Source organism: Leptonychotes weddellii, chromosome 15, assembly GCF_054177405.1.
Source record: "Leptonychotes weddellii isolate Sample4059 chromosome 15, ASM5417740v2, whole genome shotgun sequence".
In the NCBI taxonomy this organism is placed as follows: domain Eukaryota; kingdom Metazoa; phylum Chordata; class Mammalia; order Carnivora; family Phocidae; genus Leptonychotes; species Leptonychotes weddellii.
Window position 1 is genome coordinate 38,698,925 of NC_138383.1, and position 16,715 is coordinate 38,715,639.

Genomic DNA, 16,715 nt, shown 5'->3' on the forward strand with positions numbered 1-16,715 from the left:
GGCCTTGGGTGGGAATGTATAGAGATGTAATGGCCTATATTCTTAGCTTTGGAACTACATGGACTTTTGTGATTGTGTAGTAGAGACAAACGTCTTGAGAGGTCTTGAAAGCCGTGGTGGTCCATGCAAGAGTGTTGGGATAGCATTGTGTTTGGGTTTTGTTTCTTATTCTAAAAGTGTACCTTTGGGTGCCTGGGTGGCTCAGTTGGTTAAGCGACTGCCTTCGGCTCAGGTCATGATCCCAGGGTCCTGGGATCGAGTCCCACATCGGGCTCCCTGCTCTGCGGGGAGCCTGCTTCTCCCTCTCCCCCTCCCCCTGCTGGTGTTCCCTCTCTCGCTGTGTCTCTCTCTGTCAAATAAATAAATAAAATCTTTAAAAAAATAAATAAATAAAAAAATAAAAATAAATAAAAGTGTACCTTTAAATTTTTTTTAAAGTAATCTCTATAGCCAACTTGGGGCTTGAACTCACAACCCCGAGATCAGGAGTCGCATGCTCTCCCAACTGAGCCAGGCAGGTGCCCCTACCTTTACGTTTTAAGAGCCGAAATTCTGGAGTACTTTGCATGCAAGCCACACCTCATCACAGGGACAGTGCCTTTTGACATAAATATTTTTTTCCATTTTAAAAGAAAGAGGGTTTTGACTGTCAGGAAAAGAAAAACTAGAGGGAATATGACTTGGCTTAGAGGCTGAAGGCCACTGAGGAGAAATCCAGAGCCCCACCGCTCTGGGCTGAGCCCTCTGGGGGTATAAGAGACACCTCCCTAAGTCTGAGGGAAATCCTGATCACTGGAAGCCATTGCCTGGCTTCCAGTGATCAACCTAGGAGACCGCAGCCCCACAGAGAAGCCTGGAGGAGGCAGAAACAGTGTCTGAGGGTGTTGTCCGGACAGACAGGCCTGTGGGAGGGTGTACCCCACAGAGTCTCTCACACCCCATCATGGGCAGGTGATGGCTCCCAAGCAACCTGAGTCCCCAGACGTAATGAAAGGGACAACTGTGATGCAGAAAGGGTGGCCTGTGGGTATGAAAAGTAAAGCGTAGCCTTCCATGGCCAAGCAAAACAAGCTATACCTTAGGGGAGGCCAGAGAGGTAGGAAGGTGACCATGGACCAGGCTCTCAGCCCAGCCACCCCACCCCTGCTGCCATGATCCCTAGAAGCCACCCAGGCAAAAGAGAAGGGCAAGAGTGATAATTACCCAAAGCCTCTATTCATTTCCAGAAGATAAGAAACCAAACTGAGTTAGCAAGACAGTTTTCCATTGAGAGAAAATGGGGACACATGAGCTCAATTGAGTCCAGTTAAAAAAAAAGAACATTAACCTCTCATCTGCCAGAGTACACAATCACAAAACAATCCCCATCACAAATGAAGGGGAGAACTAGGATCTGGTCACCATGTACTTGACTTTGCATTTCCAGCCAAGAGTATGGCTGGCCCAAGCCAGCCACCCTAACTCTTGCTTCCCTTGGTCACCAGTGCAACACCTTTGCATGATGCATGACCAGCAGTGGAACTGACTGACTCCAGAAGGGATTGTACTTGGAGCCTGGCCATGTCTGCAGTGCCCTCTACCCAATGAAGCTAAGCCAGAAGAGAAAGATGACCACCAAAGCTCTGCCATGAGGTCTCAAGATCTAGTCCGAGACTGTTAGGCAAACTCGAGGAAACATGATTGGATTCCAACAGTGCCCCTTATCCCCACAGTTTAGGCAGTCTGAGGCCTTCCTGGCTGGGGCCACCAAGAAGCTCCCAAGATTGATCACGAAGCAGGTGGCATTTGGTAAAGAGGAGGCTTTATGGTCTCCTACTCAGTCGTAAGCAAAGACCCTCAGAGCTCCCAGCCTTGGCCTGTGGTTCCTCTGCCTTCTCCCCCTCCCCTCTTTGCCTGCCTATTTCTTACTTGGTGCTTTAAGATCAGCACACGTGCTACTTCCTCCGGAAATCTTTCCCCAAGCCTCACCTCCCTCCTTCCTCGAGCTGGGTGGAGCCCTCTTTCTGCTCCCACACTCTCTGCCTCTCAGCCAGGAGGCACTTGGTAGGTGCTGGTTGAATGAATGAGTCTTGTGGGAGAGCAGACACTCAAATCCAAAACAGATTTTGGTAAGAGCTATCAGCCTTGGGAGTAGAGGTAAACTGCGTTCTGGTGGAACAAGCCCATAAATAGCATTTCAACTAGGAGCACAGAGCCCAGGTTTTTTTGTTGTTTTTTTTTTTTAAAGATTTTATTTATTTATTTGACAGAGAAAGACACAGCAAGAGAGGGAACACAAACGGGGAGTGGGAGAGGGAGAAGCAGACTCCCCGCCGAGCAGGGAGCCTGATGCGGGACTTGATCCCGGGACTCCAGGATCACGACCTGAGCGGAAGGCAGTCGCCCAACCAACTGAGCCACCCAGGCACCCGAGCCCAGGTTTTTTAATGTTCATGTGTGATGAAAGGCCGGGGCCCAGCTTGTATTAACTGCTCTTTGGATTACAAGTGTGTAGAAGGCCAGGCACACATTATGTCCTATGTAGAAGCCTGACTTAGGCGGTGGAAGATGATGATGTCTGACATTCTAGAAACTCCTGCTTCCAACACAGCCCGCTAAGAGCAGAAAGCACGTTCTCCAACCTGGTAGCTCTGGCCCCAAAGCATGCCAGGCAGACAGCGTTGATGCTAAGGAGGTTAGCTGATATCCCTGGGATATCGGAGTCCACCTTTCAGTCCTCAAAAACAGGGTGTTGAGGGGCGCCTGGGTGGCTCAGTCGGTGAAGTATCTGCCTTCGGCTCAGGTCTCGATCCCTGAGACCTGGGATCGAGTCCCATGGTTGGGGCCTGGGGTCCCGGGATCAAGTCCCATGTTGAGCTCCCTGCTCAGCAGGGAGTCTGCTTCTCCCTCGGCTCCTGCCCCCCACTCATGCTCTCTCTTGCTCACTCTCAAATAAATAAATAAAATCTTTAAAACAACAATAACACAAAAACGAGGCATTGAGGTAGGATTTGGGTGATGTTTGACGGCTGGCTGGTCCAGAGGTCCCAGCTGAGGCCGAAGTGGAGTATCCCCATCATCCCCAGGTCCAGACAGCCTCTTTCCATACAGCACCTGGGAGCCTCTTAGAGAAATCCTAAGAGAAGTGGCAGAAGGCTGGGCCTGTATCAGGGGAGAGGGGTTTGGAATTCAAAGGGGTTTTTTGGTTGTGTTTCTTTTACTCTTTGCTTCTTGGCCTAGCCCTGCAGGGTTCAAGTTCGAATCCTAGAGTGGGAAGCCGGCACAAAGGAAGCCACACGGCTCCAGGACCACCGTCCAAAATAACCGCTCCCCCCGCCCCCGCCCCGGCCGTCAATGTTGGCAGCAGTGCCCGGGGCTCTGGGTAGTGCCTGGCGAGGGGCAGAGGCACGGTACCCACGGTGACAAGGCTGTGACCCCTCCCGGTCTCAGCGAAGGCCGCCTGCCAGGGGGCCGTGGTGGGACTCTGTCACACAACTTAGCAGAACCAGAGGCAGGGGCGGTGGGGGCAGGAAAAGGACAATTGATCGCAGGCCTCCCATGTGGATGACCAGCTTTATTTATGAGCACATGAGAGACACCTTCAGAGATTTCCAGAAATACTTGTCAGTGGTTGGGGGTCATCCTGCAAAAGTGCAGGGCAAGAGGCAATAAAATTCTAGCGCCCCCCCCCCGCCCCCCGCACAGGGATACGGCGTGGGAAAACATGAACCACGGTTTTTCTTTGGTACCTCTCCTCTTACCCCATGTTCTTCCCCCACCCCCGGCTAATGTTCAGCCAAGACTCAAAACTGAAAAACATTTCTTCAAAGGCACGCAACTGTCTTCAGCAAGTACCGAGAGTCCCCAGACGTGCAGGGCTGCAAGCCCCAGCCGCCTCCCCGCTGCTGCGTCTACCCTGCTTTGAATTTGGGGGAGCAGAGGAATGCACTGCGGGGCTGTGGCTCCCGGGAGGGGACACCGTGGCTCAGACCATCATTGTGGAGCCAACCGGCCGCCTCCACGGGCTCCCCCGCACCATCTCTCCCCGCGCCGCCCAGGCAGGCCCAAATCCCCGGGCGCTCCCGAGACACCGTGGCGTCTCCCGGCGGCCTTTGGAGTGTGACCACGGAGACCCGCCGCGGGTCCCCCAGGGACGGTGACAGCAAGGAGCCAAGGCTCTTAACTTCAGTTGCTCAACTCAGGGTGATGTTTTGGGGCTGCAAGTCCTTGTCCAGTGTGAATACGCACAACGGAGCCCGGGGTGCAAGGGCACTGATGCGGTTCCAAGGAGGCCACGTGCCCCAGCTCTTTGCAAAATCCCATCTGGCTTTTATTTCGCAGAGGCCACGGCCCTTTTCTGTGTAACTGGGGAGCTTTTGGGAGCATTGCTCTCAGCGAACAAATAGGATAGAGGAGGCTAGAGCCTGTATCTGGGGTCACGGGGCTCTCCACACAGGGGACACCAGCCTGACTCCGCCCCAAGCGGCATTCAGTTTCTAGGTTAAGTGTCGCCTGCTGGGCTGGGCCAGAGAACTTGCCACCTGGCCTGGTGGGCTCCCAGTTGAAAGGTCAGAGATGGAGGGGACCTGTGCCCCCAGGCCCACTTCCCTATGAAATTGCTAAACCAGAACTTTGGGATCCCTCGGCTCTATCTGGTGGACGCTGTCTCTGTGAGCGCCTGGAGCTCAGGCTCAGAAGCTGACCTCAGCGAAGCCCGTGCACACACTCCTGTGAGCGGAGTCCTCGCCAAGTAGCTCTTTTTAATTCAGTTCCTTTTTTTCTTGAATCCGGCAGGTCACTTTCGATGTTCTTTGAAAACTGTCATCTTGGGCGCCTGGGTGGCTCAGTTGGTTAAAGTGACTGCCTTCGGCTCGGGTCATGATCCTGGAGTCCCGGGATCGAGTCCCGCATCGGGCTCCCTGCTCGGCGGGAAGTCTGCTTCTCCCTCTGACCCTCCTCCCTCTCATGCTCTCTCTGTCTCGATCTCATTCTCTCTCTCAAATAAATAAATAAAATCTAAAAAAAAAAAAAAAAGAAGAAAGAAAACTGTCATCTTAATCCTAAAATACTTACGGAAACAAAGTTTAAGTTTTTGTAAAGCATTTGGCTTGATACGGGGGCAGATGAAGGAAGGGGAGGCCCTGCTTCCACAGTAAGGCAAATCCACCGCATCAGGCATTCCAGAACACCGGGACCCAAGGGGCTGGGGCGACAAAGTGCCATGGGGCGTGGGGCACAAGCCCGAGTGCTGGAGCTGAAAGTGTTTTTAATCTGCTGTCTGGCTGAGTTCACTGAAGACAAGCTGTTCCAAAACAATAAGCAGCGGCAGTTTGGGGGGGGTCCAGCCCTGTGCTTGTCTGACTCAACTCCATTCAGGCCTCCGCTTAATTTAGTGCAGAAAAAGGGAAAATGCAGGATTGGCATCATCATTAGGCGTCTTTTGTTCCTCAGACCCCGCTGAGAAAGGCCTCAGGCCAGGAGCCAAGTCCTGTGAGGACATCGGTCTCTGTGATCCAGGCAGGGGGACGAGGGCCCTGGCCCGCTCTGAAAGGCCAGCTTGGGGAAGAGGCCACTCTTCAGTAGGCTCTGGGGTCTTGTGTTGTGGAGCTCCCCCCTGATTTCTAGGCATGCCCCAGCTACGCCTCAAAAGAAGGCCTGTCCTCAGAGCCGGACCAGGGGGTGGGTAAAGGTGGGACCCATTGTCCTTCCTGGCTCTGGTGAGAGATTTTTAAAGCAGCATCCTTGGGAAGGCAATCTGGAATAAGATGAGGACAACGATGATGAGCACAGGCAATGGGGCTCTTCCAAAGGACGACCGTACGAACTCACAGTAGGAACTCGTTGCTCGGCCGAGCAGATAGAGCTGACGTCCAGGCTGAGTCAGTTGCATGGCTCCCTCGTAGCCACAGAGGCCGACCCCCTGCCCTCGCACTCAGAAGGACACATGGGCAGGTCTAAGTCGGATAACTGCCGCTGTAAGAACATCTCTGCTTGTCTCCACCGGGAACGCCATGAGTTGGCAGAGATGCCAATGAAAGCAGGACGTTCCCCACCTTCTCCTTGGTCCTCGTGTGACTTCCAGTCGGCTCAGACTTCTCTTTGAGCTCTTCACAGTCTGACGGGAGGGTACCAAGCTGGGGTCCCTCCTCATTGTCTTTTGATTGGCTGGAAGCCAGTGGAAGATCCGAGTTTGGTGCAGCTTATGGAGAGGGGGGCACCTGTTTCCGGGGAATCTGGGTGGGCCCATGGTCTCCAACTCTGCTTCTCCATCAGTGTCCAGACCTGGGGCTGGATTCCTCTTCGAGCCCCTCCAGTTTCTTCTGTGTGTGTATCAACGCTGGGTTCCTCTGTGGGGAAGGAGGTCACGGTGGGCCATCGGCTTATGCTTCAGGAACTCCTTGGCAGTTGTCCTGGGCGAGGCCCTAGGATGTCCTCTGGGTTCAGAAAGCCCCGCCCAATCTCTGCTTGAAGGGTTCTTAGGATCTACCTGGGAATGCTGGGGGGTAAATCCCCTCCAGGGCGCCAAGTCCTCCCACTGCGAACAGACCACCCTTTCCACAACCCAGGAAGTGCGGCCATTCCTCCCATGATGCCCCATGTTGAAGGCAGCCTGGGGTGTGCTGACCAGATGGTGGGATCAGCATGGGCAGGAAGGAATAGCCATGTACTTGGCCCAACTTCTACGGCCCACTGCTAACAGTACATCCTTGCACTAACCACTGATCCAGGACTGTGCTCTGTTGACTTTGTAATCCATTCCCACAGACCCTAAATGAATGAGTGACCTCCCAGGACACGGGCATGTGCCAGGTTTTATTTTCCAGTGAAGGGAATGATCCAAGGCAAGCTGCCTCGTACCAGCTGTGTGACTTGGACCAAGTCAAGTCCCTTTTCTGGTACTTCAAAATGAGTGAGGAAGGTAGGAGGGCTGAACTTTGCCAGGAGACCTCTAACATGGACCCACTCTAAATTTTGACTTTAACAGGTCCCAAGTGCAGGGACCTGTTTTTGCCAGAATGTAGACTGGGCTGCCATTGTGGGGCATGCACACAGCCCACCTCTCATCCAGCCAGGGCACAACGCCTCTCCGGGCTGGCACCTGCCAGCTAAGTCTGGGTGCAGCTCCAGCTTGGAGCCCTGAGCTAAACACCCATCAGAAACTCCCTGGGGGAGGGGGGTGGGAGCTTCCAATATTTACTGAAAATCACTAAGGGCTCTGTGAGCAAAAGTCCTAGATTTGAGTTCCCACCGAGATGGAGCCTCTCTGTCAAACTAACGAAGGGAGGAATCCCCAATCTGCTTTTTAGAAAGGAACTCCTATGAATGAAAAGCTGTGGTCCCCACCAGGGAGCCCCTGGCCCATTAGACAGCCCGTGGGCAGCCTGCTGAGCTCCTGTCGTTCGAGGTCCCAGTCTGTGCCCACTGCAGAATTTCCCTGTCTGGTGTGGTCACGGCCTGTTCAGCTGAGCAGCCCGACCGGGGAGGGACACGCGTCCCCCGCCTGGAATCCCCTAAGGATACTCGGAGTAGGTCCTCTTTTCCTCCGGGGCAGAAATGAGAGCCAGAGACACAGAGAGCCCGCACGGCTGAGCCAAGAGGCGGTTGGAGCCATACGAGGCGCATTAACTATTAATAATTTCCAGTTGTTTGCTCGCTGGGTTCGGCCGGCTCCCCCACTCTGGCTCCCCAGACCGCCAGGGCTCCACACTAGCGCTCGCCGGGCTCTGCCGGGCCAGGACCAGGGGCCAAGGCGCCATCTGGAGCCTGGTGCGAGCGGGGTCCCGCGTCCCACCTGTAGCAGGGCGCGGGGCGGCGGCGGGGCTCGGGTGCCTTTCCCTCCCGGATCGGCCGCTCGAGGCGGGCTGGGCTGCCCTGCGGAGCGGAGCGCGGGCGGTGCACGGCGGCAGCGCAGCGGCCCCTGGCGCCGGGCCTCGCGGCTCGACCGGTGCGGGTTGGTCCCCGCGCGCCGGGCGGGGCGGGGCGGGGAGGGGCGGGGCGGGGGGCGGGGCCGGGAGCGCGGCCGCCGGCGAGACCCGGAGGGCGCGCGGGCTGCCGGCAGGGAGGGCGGCCGGGCGGGCAGCGGCCCCGGCCCGCGTGTGCGCCGCTCGCGCCCCTCGCTCGCCCCCGGCCCCGGCGCGCTAACAGCCATGGTGGGCCGCCTGAGCCTGCAGGATGTGCCCGAGCTCGTGGACACGAAGAAGAAGGGCGACGGCGTCCTGGACAGTCCGGACTCGGGGCTGCCCCCCAGCCCCAGCCCCAGTCACTGGGGGCTCGCGGCGGCCGGGGGCGGCGGCGGCGGCGGCGGCGGGGAGCGCGCGCCGGCCCCCGGGACACTGGAGCCCGACGCGGCGGCGACCCCCGCGGCCCCGGTGAGTGGCCCTGCTCAGGCCCCCTCCTTCCCGCAGCCGGTTCCCCAGGGACCACCGCAAGCCTTGCCGGCGCGCCGCCACCCGCCCGTCGGGACGGCGTGGCCATCGCGGGGAGCCCGGGGCGGGAGCGCGGCGAGAGCCTGGCCAGCTGGAGCCGGTGGCTGGAAAATTGTCATCGCCTGGGAGGCGCGGGAGCCCCGGGAGAGGCGAACCCCCGCCTCCTCTCTTTGGGGTGGCGGCCCCCGGGGCAGCCAGGCTGCGGCTCGGCCACATTTCTGCCCGGGCCGGGCTGGAGAGGGGCCTCGGGGACACCGAGAAGGAACGCCAGCCTTCCCCGTCCTGCGGGCCTGGCACCCCCGGGCTTTGCCGCCCCTGGCGGCGCCTCCCAAAGACCTGGCCCCTCCTGGCTGGTCTTGGGGAGAAGGGTGTGTGTGCTCCGGCCCCCTGATTCAGAGCAAGTGGGGCCAGCCTTTGGCGACCGTGTCAGTGGTGTGGGAGGGAACCTTGGAGAAAAGTTACCCCCTGAGCCTCTGGCCTCCTGGTACCCCCCCCACCCTGTCACCTAACCCGTGTCTGGCACTTGATGGGTGGGAGGCCTTTAGATGGGTGGAACCTTTCAAAAAGGAATCCTTTTATTTTATTTGAAAGTTTTTATGTAAAGAAAAAACACCTAGTCTTTTTTGCCTCAGTAATCGCTCAGGTGGTGGTGGTTATTGCCTTTACCTAGAGCTGGGGGGAAGCCACATCCTGTCCACAGCCAAGGCTCAAAGTGGGGCTCTCAAACCGGGCCCCTGGGGGATGGGTGTGTGCGGCTGTCTCCCCTGGGGTGAAGTAAGACCTATGCACATTGACCCGCTGACCCGTCTCGGGGACATCGGTGCCCTCTCTCATTCCCACTGGAAGGCCGCACTTGCTTCACCTTGGCCTTCAGACCCTTGCTGTCGGGCCCTTCGAGCCTCGCTCCTGACCACAGGCGGACCCAGACGTCCGTGCTCCGTAGCTGCTCCGCTAATGCGCATATGCCTTTTCCTCTGAGCCCATCCCCTCCTACGGCCGCCTCGTTGACCTATCAGAGCCCTGCTGGCCCTTCAAGCCCAACTTGTCACCTCCTCTGGGGAGTCTTCCTTGATGCTTCCCAGAGCCACGTCAAAATCCATGGCTTGGTCCCCATTCCCTGGTGTCTGTTGTCATTCCTGCTGCCTGTCCCATCTCCAGCCTGCACCTGGGCCGAGGTGTGTGCCCAGGGACTGTCTGTTGGGTGGGCAGGGAGGAGGGAGCCACTGAGGCAGGGGCAAGAGAACTGAGTGCTCGTGTGGCTTCCTGGCTCAGTGTGAGTGTGGAAGAGTTGTCCCCCTCCCCGCCTGCTGTCATCCCGCAGCCCCCAGGACTGCCTGCAGGTGCTCCCTAGGGAGCAGGGAGCTGGGGGCAGAGCAGGACCCACTGTCACTGCTCGGGGGCTGTTCCCGAAAGCTCTGTGGCAGCCAGTGCCCGCACCTTGCCCTGCCCCCGTCTACTGACCGCGGTTCCCAGACTCAGCCCCTCCCCCAGCCAGGGCTTCTTCAGCCCTCCACCCAGGTTCAGGAGCTGGACCCTGAGTACACTTTGCCCCTCCCTCACCCCTGGTCCCCTAGCCTGGTCCCCTTTGACTTTGTATTTCCACCCTACACCCTCATTTGACACTCTGTCCTGGTAACATGATAAGAGTCTTAGAGCCTCCCTTCTAAAACTGTCTGCTTCCTTCTCTACCCTGGAAGGCGTGGGGGCGGGGCTGCCACCTCCACATCCTGGCCCAAGTGTGGATCCTCCTCTCAAGTTAGGCAAAGAAAATGACACATAGCCCGTAAACCTGGAACCCAGGGGACTGCTCCCCATTGAACACTTAACAAAGAACCCCAATTCCATTCAAATCAGGTGCTCGCACCTGTGTCTCGGACAGGACTGGCTCTTATTCAGGCGACTTGATGAACCAGAAAGTTCGGAGCGTCATCCAGGCTAGGAGCCAGTTAACCTCTAGGGATGCTCTGCTCTGGTTCTTTGAGTTTGCTGAGTTGTGGAAGGTGGTGTAGAGAACTTCTTGGTGTTCACCTCCGTCTTGGTAGGGTGTTAATCTAGTCGTTCCAGAGGCAGAGAAGGCGTGGCGGAAGTCCCGCTGAATCTTCAGTGTGAAAAAATTTCTGGTAGAATTTTTTCATTCTGGCCTTTTCTGAAGTGTTGCTGAGACACAGGGTTGGGGGACACATAATTGAGGGTTCTGGTTAGTGAAGCCCCAGTTCGTCGAGGTTTTCTCACTGCCTTGCTGTGGGATAGTGCAGCAGCCCCAGGGTCCCTCCAGGGTCATGACACCGAGCTCCTTAGCCTCTCACAAAAGCCCCGTGAAGGAAGGAGGCATCCCCCTTGGTGTGCAGATAAGGTCAGGGGGCATGGGGTGTGACCCAGACCTCCTGGCTCTCCAGCCAGAACTCTTCCCGGGCTGCGGGGCGGCCTTTCTCTGGCATCACTCCCAGGAGGAGGACACAGGTCACAGTTGGGCCCATCAGCCGCAAGCTTCGAGCCAGGACCTCCGTGGGGGATGCGCCGGCCCGGCCAGTGGTCTAACTGCCTTCTCCATCCTCACAGAATCCAGCATCTCTGCCCAGCCCCGTGGCCTTTGCCTGCTCGCCAAGGCTGTGCCCCCTGTCCTTTGGCGAAGGAGTGGAGTTTGACCCCTTACCACCGACGGAAGTAAGGTAAATATAGCAGGCCCAGATTTGATTGGAGTTTTTCATTTTTTCATTGTTTATTCCAGAAATGAGTGCCTGTTATTTAAAAAAAATAAGTTAATCACAAAAGTGTGCCAAAGACTACTCATAGTTTGTTGGGTACTATTTTGGATTTCTTCGTGTATTCCAACCAGTTAAATATATAGGCATGCCTTTTGGAATAAAAACATCATGTTATACGTAAAGTCCTGCGACTTGCTTTTTGCACTTTTTGCCTTTGCACATCGTGGCCATCAGATGTGTACAGTTTTGTAATAAAATAATTCCTCTTTCCAGAAGCTGCTTCCCCCGTTGCCCCACCCTGCTTCAAGGGGCTATAACCTTGTCTCCTATTACAGTTTCACTGGGCAAGTACCATTGTTCCTTTGGGAATTGATCTCATCCAGGTTACCTGGGGGCAGAGATCCATTGAGAGCCTCTGTTAAAGATCTGTCTTTTCAGGGAAAGGAATTTTACTTTTGGTAGCTGGTGGGGGTTTTTTTGCTGGAGTTTCAGTTCCCTTGACACAAAGGGCCCTTTGATGGGAAAAAAAGGCAGCTCACCAGTTTGGAGGTGAGCGGTTCAGTCCTTTATTCTTGCCGAGCTTGTATTTTGAACAAAATGAGGACATGACTTCATGACATTAGCTTCCCCCAGACTCTTACCTACTCGCTTAAGGAGAATACACGTTTCCATCATCCATCCAACCCACTGAAAAGAAGGCTAATTCTTAGTTCCTGACCAGTGGGTAGGGGCTGGTGGGAGGCAGTGCTCTGTGATGCTCTATGAAGCTGTAATAATTACTCAATAAAATGAACTCATGCTTGGGGTGCCTGGGTGGCTCAGTCGGTTGGGTGTCTGCCTTCTGCTCAGGTCATGATCCCAGGGTCCTGACATCGAGCCCCGCATCGGGCTCCCTGCTCCACGGGAAGCCTGCTTCTCCCTCTCCCGCTCCCCCTGCTTGTGTTCCCTCTCTTGCTGTCTCTCTCTCTGTCAAATAAATAAATAAAATCTTAAAAAAAAAAAAAAATTTAGCTCCCAAATTACCAAAGAAAGATGTAAAAAAAAAAAAAAGTAAAGTAGCTGCTGAGGAACATGGAAGTTAATTTATTTTATGGAAATCAAGATGGTAATTGGCTCTGATTGATAAGGTCAGATCTCTTGAGTCTCTGGTTTGAGTGGTCTCCACACCGAAGGCCAAGGGGGACCACGTGCTAGTACTTGGTATTACTGAACTTTAAGAATTCCTGGGTTCCGTCATCCTGTCATTAAAGAGCGCCTGGCTGGTTCAGTCGGTTAAGCATCTGCCTTCGGCTCAGGTCATGATCCCGGCTCGGGCTCCTTGCTCAGCGGGGAGTCTGCTTCTCCCTCTCCCTCTGCCTGCTGCTCCCCCTGCTTGTGCTCTCTCTCTCTCTCTCTGTGTCAAACAAATGAATTAATAAAATCTTAAATAAATAAATGAAGAGCTGATGGTGAGGGCGCCTGGCTGGCTCAGTCAGTAGAGCATGCAGCTCTTGATCTCAGGGTCGTGAGTTCAAGCCCCACGTTGGGCAGAGAGCTTACATTTTTTAAAAAAAGAAAGCAAGCTGATGGTGACTTCAGGGGAGAGAGAAAACAAAGCATTGACCCCTAGGTGAGAGGGTAGAACCCGCATTGTTCTACCACTGATTTATACCACTTGCTGCGTGTGAACACTCTGCTCGGTTACTTCTGGGCACGTTTCACAGAAAGAGGAAACAAGGCTCGGAGAAGTAGCCTAAGCAGGCTGTCCGAGCTGACCCGCACGGTTGCGGCTCCCCCGGGCTGCTGCCTGCCCTGAGAAGCAGTGCCTGCGGGGTGAACATGGGGATCTTGCACACCTGCAGGTAAGCCCCAGCCCCACTACTCACTCCCACTGTGACCTTGACCTCTGCTCCGCCATTTCCTCTCCCGGGGTAGTTGGTTCAGTTCAATTTGATCCTGGAAAGAAAGTGCTTCGAACAGTACCACCCCATAAGCACTTCATCAGCCCTGGGCTGCTGCTGACGAGACCAGCCACGTCTCAGGGTTTGCACCCCACGAGAGGATCAAGGTCACAGTAGGGACCACTGTGCCCCGGGCTCAGGCGAACGGCCTCGTGCTGCCTTCTCTCTCCCGCCCAGGTACACGTCGTCGGTCAAGTACGACTCTGAGCGGCACTTCATCGATGATGTCCACCTGCCCCTGGGCCTGGCGGTGGCCTCCTGCAGCCAGACGGTCACCTGCATCCCCAACTGCACCTGGCGCAGCTACAAGGCAGAAGTGCGCTTCGAGCCCCGCCACAAGGCCACCCGCTTCCTCAGCACCACCATCGTCTACCCCAAGTACCCCAAGACCGTCTACACCACCACGCTGGATTACAACTGCCGCAAGACACTGAGGAGGTTCCTGTCTAGCGTGGAGCTCGAGGCCTCAGAGCTCCTGGGCAGCGACGGCCTCTCGGATGAGTGCTGACGGGGGCCCGGGCAGCCTGGGACCGGCTCTGCCGCCGCCCTCGCGTGGCGTTCATGCTCCAGCGGGGTCTGGCCTCGCCATACCTCTAAGCCCGGCCTGGGGAAGAAAACCATGTCATGGCCTCTTCTAATCAGGGAGAGAACTGGGTTTTTTAAAATGTTCAAATTGCTTTCCAAAGGCGTAGATTTCTCGTTTGCCACTGCGTGGCTTCCCCAGGGTCTCCATTTGATGAGCAAATAGAAAGCCAGCTGGAGCAAAAGGAAGATGGCCCCAGTTTGAGATAAGGAGGGAGGAGATGGCTCTTCTCCCATTGGTCAGTTAGCCTGGGGAAGAGCGCGGAGAGTCTCTGGGGGGGAAAAAGTGAGTTGTGAGACCTTCCAGCCCCGGGTGTCGTCACTGACAGCGGTACTAGTTCTGTAAGCTGTGACATCCTTGTGGGTCCAGTCTGTGGACAGCTGAGGTCCATTCCATCGTTTATGTCCATTTGTGTTTCCTGTTCACCAAAACTCTTGGAATTCCCTAAATCCTTTTCATATCAAAAAACCCCGAACCACACTATAAGATGCCTTTTTAAAAAAAGAGAGAAAAGGTTCACGCTGTTCTCCCCTCTCTTCAGGAGACTCACGTCCACCAGGGGCTTCGGTTCTGGGTCCTTCCACTGGTTGGGTGCGAGCTTGGGCGCTGGCAAAGTACCTTGAACCCTTGGCATCTGGTAATGTCTCCACAGGCGTGTGTAACTCTCCTGATATGTGTTTTGGGGTTTCCAAATACTTTCCTATTTTTTTCATAAGGCAGAACATAGCCGAGGGCCCTTTTGAGAGTAACAGCATTATGAAAGAATGCTTAGGGAATCCACTTTTGGGGACCCCATGAGGGGCTTTCGCTCCACCAAGGACTGGCCAGCATCTGGGAGAGGCAGATGTGGATGTTTCTGGTGACCTGCTCCATCAGGATGGGTGTCCTCTCCAGGGAGCCCAGGTCAACTTGGACGGGCTCAACACCACAGAGGAATTATGCCAGCACCTTAAGTCTAAGCCAGAAAGCAAGAAAGCCACCCCAACCCTCCCTCCACGTGCAGGAGAGGTGACTGCAGGATAGGGATTGATGTCACAAGTCAAACTCCAAAACTTGGGCGCCGTTGGGATGGTACACATTTCTTGTGAGTGCTTACTGTAATGTAGGGACAGTCGTGGCGTTAGCTGCACGTGGAAGACACTTGTGAGCTCAGCTGAACCGGCCTCAGAGGCAGGTGGGGCGCCTGGGCCAGAGGCTGCGGTGGGCCCGGCTGTCTCTGGCCTCAGCCCCCTGCCCACCCTGCCTCCCCACCAGCCCATGCTTCTTTCCCCTGCCAATCCCTGAGGGTTTTGAGTGAAGACAGTGGCAGGTGGCTTTTTCTCTTCCAATTTGGGGAAGAACAATCCGTGAATATTTCCTTTGAATACATCCAAACTAGACCATGTGCTCGAGGGTTATAGAGTATTGTGAACCCGGATTCCCGCTGTATTTGGGGGTTTCTGTTGATGGCTTCCGTGTGTCCTGAAAGCAGAATTGGTAGCTCTCTGGGTACCCTGGAGCCACAGCAGGGACTTCTGTTCCGAGGAGAGCAGGTGTGATGATAATCGCTCTCACTTAAAGTCATTGGAAGCCTCTAGAGCCAAACTTTCTGGTGTCCTCTTCAGCTTTGGCAATGTGTGGTCTTGTCAGGCCCCTAACTGTTTGGACGCAGCCCTCAGTGGATCCTGCGGGTGGGTCCGTGGTCCTGAGTTTGCCATAGCGAGGCTTGGAAGGGACCCATAAAGGGGGCACTCTGGGACTCCATGACCTCCTTCATCATGCAGAGTGACAAATGCTGTCTGGAGGAAATTATGTGGCTTTTCTTGATAAAAATGGATTTTTTTTTCTCTCTGATTTCATAATCTTGGCATTTAAGACAAGGGGTAAATATAATTTTTAAATAAGGTTAAGAGAGTTCCCAAGGCTTTGTCCTGGCCCAGTGGGGACACTTGAATGAGCTCAGAACAGTATTGTGGGCAGCGTGGCAGGAGAGACATATGGGAGAACATGGCCTTTGTACATGGCAACATTTTGGGATGTCCATATGAGATTTTTTTGTTTTGTTTTGGGGGGTTGGGTTAAGCTCGGACAAAGTGTTCTAGGTGTGAAGAGAATCTGAAATAAATCTGTAAAGTAAGTAGAAGTGAGCAATTGTGAATGTGTAATGCGAATGGAAAAGCAGGTTTTATCTTAAGTTATTCACTAGGGAACTAACTGTAGTTCTTTCTAATCCTCTCTTTTTCTTCAAACCTGCTTTGCTGCAAGTTACAGGAAAGAAGCATAAGAAGACTTAATGGGACACTTCAGGGGGGATCAAATGACATTGATCTTGGTGGACTTGTGTTAGTTTACGAGGTAGAAGCAATGATTTTTAAAACTCATTAAAATCAACCATTCCTAAGCATATCTGAGAAATACAGTCTACTTATTAAGAAGTCTTTTTTCTCAGTCTCCTAAATTACAGCTTTCATGTAAGAAGGATGATTTGTATTTTCAGAGAAAAGTTGTTTTCTTTTCAAAGTCAGACCTTTTAAAAAGAACGATTACCTTTTCATTTGACTCTTTTCCTGTTTCTAACCTTAGGAAATCCAGAACTGTATTTGCCAAAAACTATTTTTTAAATTTATCTTTGACGTCTGTCCCATTCCATTTTGCTTTGTGACTTCTTCATTTAACAATAAATTATCTTTAAAGAAACAAAACTTAGAGGTGCTTCTCTTTTTTACAGTAAAATTATAATGTTTTGGTGAAGAAACATGAGAAAAACACCTCATCTTGAGAAATTTTAAGATGTGATTGTATTTAATACTACGATACTTCTGTCTGGAGTATGCATTCCCCTGGGATACGAGATTTCACAGGGACCCCTCAGCACAGATAGTTTTAGGGAATTTGTTCCCAGATTCAGTGTGTACTCTTTGCTAAAACTCATCTACCCTGAAATTATGACTGGTCCAGTCCTTCCTTCCCACCTCCCCTTTCAAATTGCCTTTCTCCCATTTTGCAGAAGAAATAACATGCGTTAGTCTAACACATCCTTATTTCATTGCGGGATATTTGCTCTGGGCTGGACAAACCTATAGGCACTGGACAAAGGGACAGT

General features: G+C 54.1%; 1 protein-coding gene across 1 annotated transcript; it reads left to right on the forward strand.

Annotated features, from left to right (window-relative positions):
- Window positions 1-8,079: 8,079 nt before the first annotated feature.
- RFLNB (refilin B) lies at window positions 8,080-16,314 on the forward strand. Its single transcript, XM_081805526.1, has 3 exons — window positions 8,080-8,348; window positions 10,965-11,074; window positions 13,228-16,314. The coding sequence occupies exons 1-3, from the start codon at window positions 8,127-8,129 to the stop codon at window positions 13,556-13,558; spliced, it is 663 nt and encodes a 220-aa protein (XP_081661652.1). The 5' UTR covers window positions 8,080-8,126; the 3' UTR covers window positions 13,559-16,314.
- The last annotated feature ends 401 nt before the right edge of the window (window positions 16,315-16,715 follow it).